The following is a 13,526-nucleotide window of genomic DNA, read 5'->3' as shown; positions in this document are numbered from 1 at the left end:
GCGATCTGTGACGCCATGATGACGTCATATGGTGATGTCATCACGTGATGATGATTTTTTGCATCACTCGTGTTGACGCCGCCGACGTACGCTGGACGCTGGACGCCGGTCAGTTTTCGCGTTTGGTGAGGCATCTAATGCTTTCGCCTTAAAAAGGAAGACCGGTCGATAGTTGTGCGGGTCTACATGCACAGCAATACCCAACGAAGTGGACGGAGGAGCGCCTTCCGTCGTAGCTCAATTGGTAGAACATCGGACGCGTAATTGGAAGGTTGTGGGTTCGGATTCCACCTAGGAAAAGGGTGATTTTTCGTGCAATTTAATTTACCTCAAAATTACTACGCTACAGTCAAGACAACAGTTAACGTCCCCTATGCTTTACCTGGCCTAATCTTCTGCTGGATTCATTTGCATGTGTCTGACAAAAAAACGAGCCCCTCGAAAAAATTTCTCTTTCTGTCCTTCATGGATCATAAGTTTCTAAGGCAGAGGTAATACATTAAAAAGTTGCGAATCTGTCTGTTTGTCTATTTATCTTGTCAATCAATCAATCAATCAGTCAGTCAGTCAGTCAATCAATCAATCAATCAATCAATCAATCAATCAATCAATCAATCAATCAATCAATCAATCAATCAATCAATCAATCAATCAATCAATCAATCAATCAATCAATCAATCAATCAATTATTGTTGTGTTTTCTTGTTTTGGTACTCCTGTGTTCGTCGCCGGGGTAGCTGTATTTTATCGCCGCTTGTTTTCTGAAAGCACCGGCCAGTCTGATATAGCTGAAGGCTCAAGCATACTTCACTCATTGTAGCATTATCACTCGAGGCGATTCTGCGGATCTCGGCTCCGTATCGTGTATGAAAAATTCCAGCCGGTCCCGAAGCTGGACATATTATTAGCGACGGCGGCCATCCAATGGCTTATTATGAACGAATAGCTGCGTAAGTTCAGCCCTTGGGACACGAGAACTCTTACGCAATAACTGCAATGCGAGGAGAAATTGCAGCCACTTCAGCTGCTGGACACATTAGCGAATGTGATCGACCGAAGGTACGTAGCATTTACGAAAAGGGTTCGTGAGTTCGACCACTGATATTGCACGCCTTGTACTACGCGGAGACCAGCATAATGAACTAAAAGGCTGACTTCGTCTATACGTGTGCGCAGTTAGACGAAGACTTCGTTCTTGTTGCCTATGCATCAACGTTCGATGATTAACGAACCAATGTAGTGTCCCTCGCCAGTGTACACACGTTGATGCGGAAACAAATGACAAAACAAATGCTTACTCCTGTAGAATAATGAAGCATAATAAGAGCTGGATCTGGCTGGAGACTGAACGTAAACAATGTTTTCGACATGCAATAGTTTCGCCTCCGTTCAAGACGCCGTGTTCTGATTTATCCGCGCAGTCATCAGTCTTGAGGAGGGCTGTACTTTTTTTTTTTGTTGCCACCGGAACGCTCCGTTCGAGGTCTTGTTGTGAAGGCCTGCCGCGTTTGAAATATGCCTACTACGCATACGTTAGTTGGACTATATGCTCTGCAGTGGCCGATAATGCTAGAAAAAGTTATGAGTACCCGGAGACACTGCTATATTGCTGCGTCGTCCTATTGAACACTTCATGAGCGACGCTGTATAGGATGGGTCACGAACGAATCGTGAACGCACAACAAACTGGGTCAAGTGCACCGAGCTTTTCTGTCTTAAGTGTCCTGTGCCATTGGCTGTCTGCCTTCGGTTATCATACGTCTACAGCCTCATGAAGTTGCTCCTATGAATAATTCCCGCGCGAAAGGCGTTTGCGAATACGTGACTTATTTGCTTAAAATTAAAGCAACGCGACGCCTTGGCGACAGCAGCTTCCGCGTTCGTCGGTTATCGAATCGAAAGATGCACTCATCATACTGTCCCCTGTGTGCTCAGAGGCTGTATGTTCTAGCCCCGTCACGGTGGTCTAGTGGTTATGACACTCGACTGCTGACCCGAAGGTCGCGGGATCGAATCCCGGCCGTGGCGGCTGCATTTTCGATGGAAGCGAAAATGTTTGAGGCCCGTGTACTTAGATTTAGGTGCACGTTAAAGAACCCCAGATGCTCGAAATGTCCGGAGCCCTCCACTACACCCTCCACTTTCGGGACGTCAAACCCCAGATATTATTATTATTATTATTATTATTGTTGTTGTATGTTCTATATGTAACCTTGAGATGACCGCTCGCATTAACGACCGTGCTACAGCAATCGATTCTCATTTGGAGATCGTATGCTCTGACATGACGGGCCCTCTCTGTCCTGTGTCTTCTTGGTTAGGTGTATATGCTGTTATATATATAAAGAGATAATAGAATGAGAGAAAGGCAGGGAGGTCAACGAGTATTTTAGCATCCGGTTTGCTACCCACACTAAGGGGAGGGAAATAAATATGGAAAGAAGAGCGAAGAGAAGAGCAGGCGCTCGGTGCGACGACAGTTCGTGTCGGCATTCTAGCACTGACTGTTCCGACAGGGGTCTGTCGTCAAGGTGGGCCAAAACAGCAGCTAGCGGCAGTCTGTGCGTGCTGTAGCGAGGAGAGCAACAAAGAACGTGTTCTATCGTTTCTTCGTTGCCGCAGTGGTTTCAAGCAACGCTGTCTTCCATGCCGATTCGGAAGGCAAATGATTTGGTGAAAGCGACACCAAGCCACAGTCGGCAAAGAACCATTGTCTCGAGTCGAGAGAGCCCGGACGGAGGCCGAAGTCGACGAGACCGGTCCAGTCGGTGCAGTCCTGTGCGCTGTAAACTTGTTGTGTTCCACAAGGATTTTACGTCTTCATTAGCAAGCTCGCGAATTTTCATTGCAGAATCTGTTCTTGAGAATGGGATTGAATCTTGTACGCCATCTTCGTGTGCAGATCGAGCAGCTGCATCAGCGTGTTCGTTGTCCAATATGCCGCAGTGACTTGGGAGCCATTGAAACGTGATGTCATGTCCGTGCACGAAGCGGTCATGGAGCAGCTCTGTAATTTCGAACACTAGTTGTTTCCAAGGTCACCGGCGTAAGGACGATATCAGGCACTGTAGAGCTGTCTTAGAGTCCGTGAACAGACTCCATTTCTAGGGTGGTTTATCGTGAATTACTCGACGTGCGCTACGCAGAGCAGCAAGTGCCGCAGCTGTAGATGTAGTATGGTGGGATGGCGTAATCTTCGCGGTCCTCGCAGGAAAGATCACCGACCCCCATCCGCGCACGCGAGATGCACGGGCGGTGGGTGTTTTTCTTCGCTCGTCGGTACATTCTTAATCAGTTCCTGGTTAAAGTACTCGCTATAACCAGGAAGCTACACCGGAAGGTCGCGTTGCCTGGCTAAATCTGGTACTCCACGCAGGATCTGATTATAAGAGTGCACGCCTGAATTTTGTCGCATGAGAAAGAGTGTGTATACGGGCTCTTCTGTCAGCGTCGGTCGTTAAACAAGAAAAGCCTGCGCTCGCACAAATGTCCGCAACAAATGGGGAAAATGTGAAGAGACGTCTCCATCCACGAATCGATACGTACACCCGTTTAATGTCTGTAACTAACGTACATCCCGGCGCAGCATAGTGGTTCCCATTCCCTTCTATATACCACGCGAATCAAATAAGCGAGCTCGTTATCTCGTTTTGTCCGCAGTCGGTCTAATTGTTTTTGTTTTTTTTAAAACGTCGTAAAAGAACGCACAGGCCCCAGCGCTGCTGATCTCTGCCGAAGCCGAAACTCTCGTTCCTTCCGGGAACCGCCCCTGCATCTCGCTTGCGCTTGCGCGATCGCACTCGCATAGTGACCTATAACGTTCTCTCGGCGGGGCCGCCCCCTTGTGGGAGAAACGAGAAGGGGAGTGGAGGGCTCTGGCGCGCAATGCTATTTGCAATATACGGGAGACGTGCGTCATTGGACTGCGAGTATCTTTCCGGCCGTTCGATGCGTGGCCGTTTTTCCGTGGACCCTTTTTTTGCGCTCTTTGCTTTCTGGCGCGTCGTAGATCTTCCTTAAGTGCTTTTAATTTGTTATCGCTATACCCACAACGATCAAGCGAACCCCCCCTCCCTTTTTCTCTCTCTCTCTCCCTAACTTCTCTCTCCACCCACACGCACATTCGTTGCTCCTTTCTTTTCCAACAGCGCTTCCCTATTGCCTAGCAGTTTTTCCTCGCGTGCGATTGATGACCATAACTGATGACCGAAACATCTATAAGCCTCTCTTACTCTGCCGCGGGAGAAAGGAAACGGCCTTTCATTGTTCACGTTTCTTTTCTTCTTGCGCGCTTTGTTTCGGTTTCGTTCTTCCCACTGGCTCCCCCGCGAATGTGGCTTTGAGCGACGAAGAAGCCACGCGCCTCGCGTGCGTTCTATACTTTCGTGATTCGATGGCTCCCCAGTCGTCCTCTGTACTTGTTCTCGGTCGCAACCGAAGGAAGAAAGATGGCGAAGGCGGAGTTGCGCCTCGCTCGACTTCGGGCCATGCCATGCGCGCTCACGATAGCCCCCCCCCCCCCCTTTTGTCAACCTCGGGGATTACTCTTCTACCGCGGACGTGGTTGCGCCGCGCCAGATTAATAGGATGGCGGAAAATTAAATCCGCGCGCTCTCTTCGGGTGGCTCGTACGGGAAAAGCCTTTGGGCCATATCACGACGCGCCGTCTGTCTACCGCAATGCATCAAGGATGGCGCAAGCTGCGGTTTGGGACGCAGTCACCGCGATATTGCGTCATACCGACAGCGCGACTGGTCTATGTATGGTTCCACGCGGACAAAGACGCGGCTAGGTTTTGCGAGGAGCCAACTTATGGACGGTTTCAGCGTTGAAGCCCTTCCCGATGATGAAATTTCGCGTATTTCAGCGGAGAAACCGCCTCGCTGCACAGTACCAAGCGCGTCGAGTCTCGGTCAGCCCGCATAAATAGCCGATACGGTCTGTCAAAGTTTGCCAACGGATGCGGCAATATCGCTCACAACAAAAGAGAAGCCATTGAAGTCCGCAGTTTTACTTAGCACGGAAACGAGCCTACGCGAAATTTAGACACATTGTGCGGTTTGTGACGACGTGATGCGCGGGGTAACTTAAAATGGATTCGAATTATGTTCAATTACTGCGTGCTCCGCTTGTCGTTTCTGACTGGCAGAAATCGGTTTTGGACCGACGCATCTATACAGCTTCTATCGTACAAAAATGAGTTTTGCCATGGCGTCACTCTCCGCGGTCCACTAAGTTTCATCGTATATGTCAAATGGGTTGTAGGCGTTGGGCGTGTGTACGTGCCACGTTATGAGGCGACTGTATGCAAGGCCACGTGAATGCGAACGTGAGACGCAATTCGCAGCGACTATTCTTTTGACTCCTGGGTTGTAGTTTTGGTTTAACCACCCAGTGACCCACTGCAGTTCTTTACCGGAATAATAGCGAGAGAGTGTGAAATATTATTCGGCTTATCATGAATATTTCCTCGCGTTCTTTTGTCCGACGTAACGTTTCCAACCGATGTTTATCGTGGGTCACGCCTTTAATTAACCATACTTTTTTTCTTCATGGAAGTCAGACTGCTCGCAGTACCGCCTGCAGTCATTGCTCAAGCCCTTCCCGAGGCCACGCCCACGTACTTTCCACGAGTGCACGTTATCCGCGAACAAGGTCTCTATCCGCATTCGCTGATAACTGGACGTGTTACGGGAATGTATGGCACGGAAATGATCTCGCACCGGTGGAGCGAAATCTGCGTTCTGCCGTTCCTTCTGGCACGGTGGCCATAGGGCGTGGTCCGAAAATGCGGCCTTCGAGGTGCTGGTCAATCGGTTGGCCTCGTTTTTCTCGTCCTTCGCTGCGAGCAGCTTCGAAGTAGAATGTCCGTCTAATTGTTTGTTTGTGAATATACATTAGCTTTGAACGTCATATATCTTCCAAGGACGTCATACGGAATAGATCTTTGTCGTGATTTAGGTCGACATGGACCGTCTAGCACCGTATACGATATCGTGTTTAGTGTGTATGCATACTAATGTTCTTTACTGCCCACGTAGTACATGAGGCCTCACCATGTCGGGACGTTTCTGACGTCCTGAGTGGGCCTCATGAGCGAGAGAGAGAGAGAGAGAGGGAAAGAAAGAATACAAGAAAGCCAGGGAGGTTAACACGACTACGTGCACTTTGCTACCCTTACACATTGGAGGGGAGCAGGCCCGTAGCCAGGAATTTTTTTCGTGGGGGGGGGGGGGGGCACTTGCTGAAAACTTTGACTATTGGAGAAAAACACCTGTTTTCATTATTTATTTTTGTTAAAACACCTACTTCACCAAAATTTCGGGGGGGGGGGTGTTGGCCCGGGCGCCTAGGCCCCCCTCCCGTGGCTACGGGCCTGGAGGGGAATAAGGGGTAAAAGAGAGAGAGAGAAAAAAAAGAAAAGAAAACATCAGTGAACACATTTCACCACACACAGTGCAGCATATCACAGGTGGTCGCTTAGTTCTGTTGCCTTCAAGAACTGAAGGAGGACTCGTGTACATGTGACTCTCTGAGCTGATGAGCTGTGAGGCCAGGCTCCCAAGACATTTCCTTCAGTAAAAGGGCCTTATGAGGTGTTGCTTTTGCATGTACAATCTGTTCGTCAGACGCTCCAGTTGCTAAGGACGTTGGCTGGGACACTCGTTTTTCGCCGCAGAAAAATAAACGACAACCGCACCCTTTGCTCTGTGCCCAAGGGCGTGATGGTGATACGCCCGATATGTTTATTGAACCCGCGGGCAGTACAGGTCGCCTAGAGTCATGCGCTTGAACTTGTTGTAGAGGTCTAAAATTGGGGACTAGGGCGCTTAACCGTAGTGCTTGCCGGCGAAACCGTATCCGAGACCGAGTCCGTAGCCGTGGCCGTAACCGTAGCCGAGACCGAGTCCGTAGCCACCGTATCCACCATAGCCGTGTCCGTAGCCGACAGCGACGGGGGCGGCGACGGCGACCGGAGCAGCGACGACCTGCGACACAAATGAATACGAGCATGCCCTGTAACAGATCGTTCACGCTGAGTGAGCTCGCAGGTCAAGGAGTGGGGCCCGTACTTTTCACACCAATTACAAACAGGTACTGCGTGCTATAGGCACAAACATATATGCAAAAGTCTTTGAGACTAAAGGCGTCTCAGAACGCACGAAAGTCGTCAGCTGGGAGTGCGATTTGTCATTTTCCTCGCATCAACCCTCCCATTATACTTCTCTGTTACAGTCTCCTTTCGTGAACAGTTTCATGTACCATCAACATTTCTTTATATACATACAGCATTCAGATATAGGGTTTATGAGCATACAGGGTTATGTACAGGGTTATGTGCATACAGGGTTTAGATACATGGTTCAGGTACAGGGTTTAGCAGGACACTTCAACCACGGGATTCATAGGTATTACTCTAATAACCAACATATTCATTCTATTGTCATAGCTTTAGGGGATGATCTAGCTCTGAATCCTGAAGTATCAGCTCTTGATTCCCACTCTACGAGCTGTATTCTCACCTTAGCGAGACGAGGGGCGTAGACGTCGCTCCTGTAGGTGACAGCGCTGGTGACCTGGGCGGGCACGACAGCCTTGGCGACATGGCCAGCGACAGCGACGGGGGCAGCGTGAACAGCCACGGGGGCGTAGCCTCCGTGTCCGTATCCGCCATAGCCGTATCCGCCATATCCGCCATAGCCACCATAGCCGAGGCCGAAGCCACCGGCGTTGGCGGTGTAGGCGACAGCGAGGACGAGGACGGCGGTGAGCTAGGAGAGAGAGACAAACGAATCCTTTCATTCATCCGTTCATCGTCTTCATACGAGCTCTCATTTAAAAGAGTGCTTTACCAGAGATCGGGTCTCGTAGATGAGACAGAAGGCGCGTCAACTACGAAACTAAAGCTATTGTTGTAGCGAGATGCGGATGTGACGCCGTACATTACAACGAAGTACGCGCGGCTACGCGACTGTCGGTACATTCGGTAAACTGGATGCCTTTAATCGTACGACACTGCGTTTTCAGATCTCTTTCCTTCCTAGCTGTCCTGCAGCCGCTTTCCCTCTCTGCTCTTCTTTGCGTTCGAATTACGCCCGCTGTCTCGCTTCGCAAGCGACAAACACCCACTGTGTCATCGGCACGTTATTTGCGCTTTCGGTGTCATCGATTGCAAGCGGTGCGCATTTGCCTCTCTGCACGTGACAGAAGAAAGAGGTCGCACTGCGGCGTCAGAAGATAAAGAAAAACGCGTTCTCGAAGGGGGGCCACGGAGGGAGTCAGTCGGCTCCCCTGCGTGAAAACGACCGATGCGTCCTGATTTCGAGACTAATCTTGTTTCTCCACGCGACGAACGTGCAAACACGCGGCACGAACGAGAGCCCGGAATGGAAAGAAAAAAGAAAGAACAAAAGAACGAGCGAAAGCGCAGCGGCGAGTCCGCAAAACGGAAGCGCGGGCACGCTCTCAAACATGATCGTTGCGAGGCGGTAATTATATGACAACAACGGTGACGGCGGGCGCGCCACTTAGCGTCATCGAGGATGTATGCGACAGCGGAAGCAGTCGAGGAAAAGCTGATGCTCCAATACGACGAGAGCAAGCGATAAAATAATAAAGGACGGGAGGAATATAACAAGTCGCACATGCTAAAACACGGCTGCCATTTTTGTTTCGCTCGTTACGAACGCGCCAAATGAGTTTCCTGTGCCGCGTATTATTTCCGCCTGTTGCCTTCCCCATCTCTCTTATTGCTTTTGCGATGCTGGCAGAACGGTTCTTTACTCTTTCGAGGCGGCTTTTGTAAGCGTCAATTGCGTTAGCGGATAGCGCTGCCATTCCTGCAAGAGCGCGGTCCCTTCGTGGACTAAACGATAATATGATGAGACAAGGAGCTATACGGAGTTATCCAGCATCTCCTTCGAAGATGAAACGGTTCGCTCCACGGTATAAACCTCCAACGGGGCTTGTCACTGGAACGCGGAAGGGAAAAACGTTTAGGCCCGTCGGTCGTTCCCACAGTCCCTCCTTATGGAGTCCGGTGGTGTGCAAGCCGCTTTCACGGCGGAGGCCCTCAAGAGAGGGAGCGGAGCGGTCGCGTTTTGAGGCGAGCCGAGGCACGACTGTTCGCGGCTTTACTTACGGCGTTCATGGTGATGCTGCTGCTGATTGTCAGAAGACTGCGACTTCACCGGTGACCGCCGGCCGCTTAAATAGTGGCCCGAACAATGACGTCGAAGGCGAGAGACAGGCAAGGGTGAAGTTGGTTCTCGCTGGCCAGCTGCATGTGGAGAGGCCGCCGGTGCGACCTACGAGGCTGCCTGCTGTCCACGCTCCGCAGTGGCGCAGGAGGCCCTCGCCGCTTGACCGCGGAATGCGTGCGAGAGCTGGGCGTGTGCTGCTAGCCGCTCAGCGCTCCCGTTGGGTTCCCGTTCATCAGATAGTGAGTGCTCCGGCGCCGTTCGCTTTCGATGGCGCGCCGGTGTGCGTGCACGGGCGGATAGCTAGCCTGGGGCGGCTATAGCCTTCCCCGGCAGCGTCGGATATATCGCCCGATTAGGTAACGCTCGTTCTTGACACGCTTGCCCGGCGCGTGGTGTCGCGCGAGCGGCGGTCCTTGGGAAGGCCGCGGCGCCTTCCGCGGCGATCTTTCTTTTCTCTTTTGTTTTATTGCAGCCTCGAAATGCAATGCATGTCTCTGTACTTACATTGTCTCAGAGACACCCGTCCAACTCCCCCATTCGTTTCCTGGTTCAGGTTAAATGGATTCGTTCCAAGTCAAAGTACACGGAGGGTTTGTAGTAGTAAAGGGAAGTACGCCGACCGGTCGGGCGTTACCGCTGGCGGGACCTTGTGAAGGACGCTTCGGGATGCACGAACTTGCGGTGACAAAAGCGACGCGCGGACGGGCTCGTGTTCACAAAAAGTGCTGTGGAACTGCTTGTACGAGCGGATTCGGGAAGCGAGTCATCATTAGCGAAGGCGGCCGGTCCATGCCCTTATGAACGAAAACCTACGGGTGCTCAGGCCCAGGTCTCTCATGTACTTGTAAATGTCATGTCACGTACATGTACTCTCATGCTCTCTCGTGTATACTCATGGCTTGATTTCCAAACGGGTGCGATTAACTGAGATCGAAGGGTGCGGTTGAGTGAGGTCGAAGCAACCGCGCCGGAGGTCGCAGCGTGTAACGCCGGTTGACGCAAGGATCTCCAACATTTCGTCAGCTAGATGAAAAGGTGGTTTGTGGATCATAGAAACTTTATGTGAAACTCGAATGTTTGAAATTACCTGCTTATTTGGAACACCGAAAGGCTTGTCTATGAACATATCCTGGGCCTATATTATTGCATGGTGCATACATGTACTTTTACTCGTAGACTCAGGCAGAATGTCCGTACATAATTTGATGTCATGACGATAGATATAACCTTGCTGAGAAGTCACCTCGTGTATGAAGCAATCGTTTTTGGAACCACGACTTAGCGCTCGATAAGCCAGTAGGTGCCATTGTCGTGCTGCATGAGGCCTTAAAAATGGGGATGGAGTAGGATACACTTTGCTGAACTGCAATACGAAACGCGCTGCTTTATCGGCACTTTCGTTACCGATTGCTCTGCTACGTCCCGGGAATCATTGAAATTCCACGATGCGCTCATTTGAGACATCACGATACTAATGCTCTCTCTCTCGCTTTCTTTTTTTCTGAATAAGAACTGCGACCAACGGCTTGATGTTGGTCTTGTAAAAACACATTATTTTCGGTGGGGGAGCTTTTTTTCGCTAAGGGTTAAGAGTGTTGCCGAACGCATGCATGTAACGCATGCATGTAACGCATGCATGTAACGCATGCATGTCTATTCAACACTGAAGACAAAGAGCGCCTGCTTCAGACGTTTCACTTTGTGTCAGCCTTCCGATTAATATGTATTAATTATCGCAGAAATCCCCATTGCCTGCCCCAAACAATTTCGTGTGAATGCTCGCAGCAGTCAACGCACGCGTAATTTACACGCGGCACTCGCTCTGCGTTCGATTCCACCTTCATCGCCAGTGCACTGTATGTGTCGCTATTGTGGCCAACCAGGCACGTAGGCAGGTGTTTTTTTTTTTCGGGGAGGGGGGGGGGCAAGGCTTAATTCTTCGAAAGAAAGTGTTTCCATGGGAAAAAGAAAAAAAGTTGCCCGGGAATATAGAAGGCTGGACAAATTTCGGGAAGGGGGGCGCCCCCCCCCCCCCCCCCCTTGCTTACGTGCCTGTGACCAACTACTGTGCCCTCATTACACTGGGCGTCACACCCGTAAGTATACCCATATAGAGAGACAGCATTGTGGTGCCTCTGGCAACCCTCCGCAACATCTTGTTGTGCCAGGAATTCAAAAAAAAAAAAAGAGATCAATTTGATGCACGTTGCTTCGAAACAGAGCGCTCTACTGCATTTTTATCGGTGTTGCCCGAACTGGTGATTTTTCTACTGAGAGACAACTCGTCTGGTGCACCGGTGGTCGTCCCATGAAGTTCGATTTCTTCCACACTGCAGTGCAACACGAACGGATCGAAAGTTGAGCTCGCAGAGGTGCTGTTGACTGCGCCCATCAACCGCTTGTCTTACCAATGAACCATATGCAGTTAAAGCTCGATCTAAGGAAACCCAATTTTACGAATTTCTCGATCTAACGAAGAAACTTACCTTACCCGGCAGGTACCCGCGTAGGGTTCAATGTTTTCATCAGTTCGAATTAACGAGGCCATCATGACACTAAACCCGATTTAACGAAGTTTTCCGGAAATAAATGAGTAAAAGATGCAGTAATTTCTTTCTAATTGTGGCGCAGACGGGTTTTCCTTCGGATGTGTGCTGTAACGGTAACGCTACCGCGTTAAAACATCTAGCCGCCCTAGTCATGACCCTAGTTTTGTTTTGACGAGGCTGCACGGCGCACCCATGCACGGAACAACTAATCAGTCGGCAGCGCTTTTACGTACCAAATGGCGCTAGGGGCGGTGGCGCGTTGTTCTCCCTGTGAATGCTCCCACAGGAACACAGTGGTTGCTTTCGTTATTTTAATGCTTCATGCGACAGATTGCACTGGCCGTCTCTTTGCAACTTCCTTGCCCTGCCGGCTCGCACAATCGCTGCATTCGTTCTCCTCGTCTTTGCATATCGACAGCTTGCCATAGCTTCACGTGGCTGTCTACCTCGCCTTTATCGCCCGGATTTTGGAGGTTCCATGCGGGCGCAGGCGTGTGTGAGTGGAAATTAAAATGCCGCGGTAGCTTTCGGATGTCGCTACGTTAGAATATCTTTATTTCGAAGGACCGAAAATCCCTTCCTCGATATTACGAACTTCCCGATTCAGCGAAATAATTCGAGCGCGGTCATCACTTCCTTAAATAGACTTTCAACTGTATTGCGATTCTAAGGCGGACTACTGAAGTTTGCAGTGAGATCCGTATCACCGCTGTCACGAGATTGAGTGGTTTGCAGGAACGGGCTCTGACACACGGTCAAGCCAAAGTTGCTTCTACTATCTCTTCATTTTCCAGGCTCACCACCCTGCTCACGTGTTGTAGAGTACGCTGGACAAACCCTATAGTAAAGGAATTGTGACGACAAACGAATATTCTACAAGTCCAAACCGCAGAAAAAATGCTGGCGAGCATCCGGGCGTGCTCGCTGTGTAATGGCTTTTTACGAGTCGATACCGGTTCAGAGGAGCTGTACGTGCCAGTGGCGTAACCAGAGGGTACGCCCCCCCCCCCCTTCCCAATTCTTTAAATTTTGCATGTGTGTATTATATACGTGCACATATACAAACAAACGCAGGAAAATTTATAAAATGCGGAATGAAATGTCATCAACGCTGGAGATCGTGGGAGCGCGCGCATCACGTCGCTCAGAAGGGCCGCTAAAATAGAGTGCGCACCAGAGTTAAAGATAAAGCATGACCACGTACTTACACGTGTTCCCTTAGTCATCTATTTTCGTGCGCATGCATTAAAATTGAATGACTGCTAAGGTACCACACAAATTTTTGTTATCCTCAAGAGGCAGATGACCTAGCAACCTACATTTATTCATTGAATATATGTTCTCTTCGACCCGAATGCTCACTTAACATCGGTCATTCATTTTTCACGCTATTCGCCCGGACTAAGCGAGGCCCATACGCGTACGTTCTCGAACTGCTACTAGGTCGACAAAGAGACGCATCGCTAATAAAATTAACAGACAGCGGGTGCCTACGAGCGAGGCACGTTGACGTCAGCGTTTCTAACGTATATTCTTTCTTTTCTACCGCCGCCTGCGGAGCGCCCCCAGGCGCCACTTAGAGAGATGGACATTCTCCTTAGCGCCCAAAGAAGCAGCGAGCGAGATTGGTCCGTCGCCGTCGATATCAAAGCGCATGCATGTTTTATCGCGGCAAGCTTTGGATGGTGATACCACAGGCTCTGCCCGAATCTTTCGTATCCGTGCGGCAAACGTATGCCGTCCGTACACGTCGTTCGATCGGTAACAGACTTC

General features: G+C 50.3%; 2 protein-coding genes across 3 annotated transcripts in view; both read right to left on the bottom strand.

Annotated features, from left to right (window-relative positions):
- The window catches only part of LOC119387015 (cuticle protein 65), a 567,739-nt gene that overhangs the window by 519,296 nt on the left and 34,917 nt on the right, over nt 1–13,526 (bottom strand). The gene's annotated exons all lie outside the window — the stretch shown is intronic.
- LOC119387017 (cuticle protein 64) lies at nt 6,704–9,302 on the bottom strand. Its single transcript, XM_037654321.2, has 3 exons — nt 9,144–9,302; nt 7,525–7,773; nt 6,704–6,990 (listed from the first exon to the last, which is right to left on the bottom strand). The coding sequence occupies exons 1-3, from the start codon at nt 9,150–9,152 to the stop codon at nt 6,832–6,834; spliced, it is 417 nt and encodes a 138-aa protein (XP_037510249.1). The 5' UTR covers nt 9,153–9,302; the 3' UTR covers nt 6,704–6,831.

Source organism: Rhipicephalus sanguineus, chromosome 3 (assembly GCF_013339695.2).
Source record: "Rhipicephalus sanguineus isolate Rsan-2018 chromosome 3, BIME_Rsan_1.4, whole genome shotgun sequence".
Taxonomy (NCBI): Eukaryota; Metazoa; Arthropoda; class Arachnida; order Ixodida; family Ixodidae; genus Rhipicephalus; species Rhipicephalus sanguineus.
The sequence above is the reverse complement of the archived record's forward strand: the minus strand, read 5'-3'. Positions and strand labels throughout refer to the sequence as shown.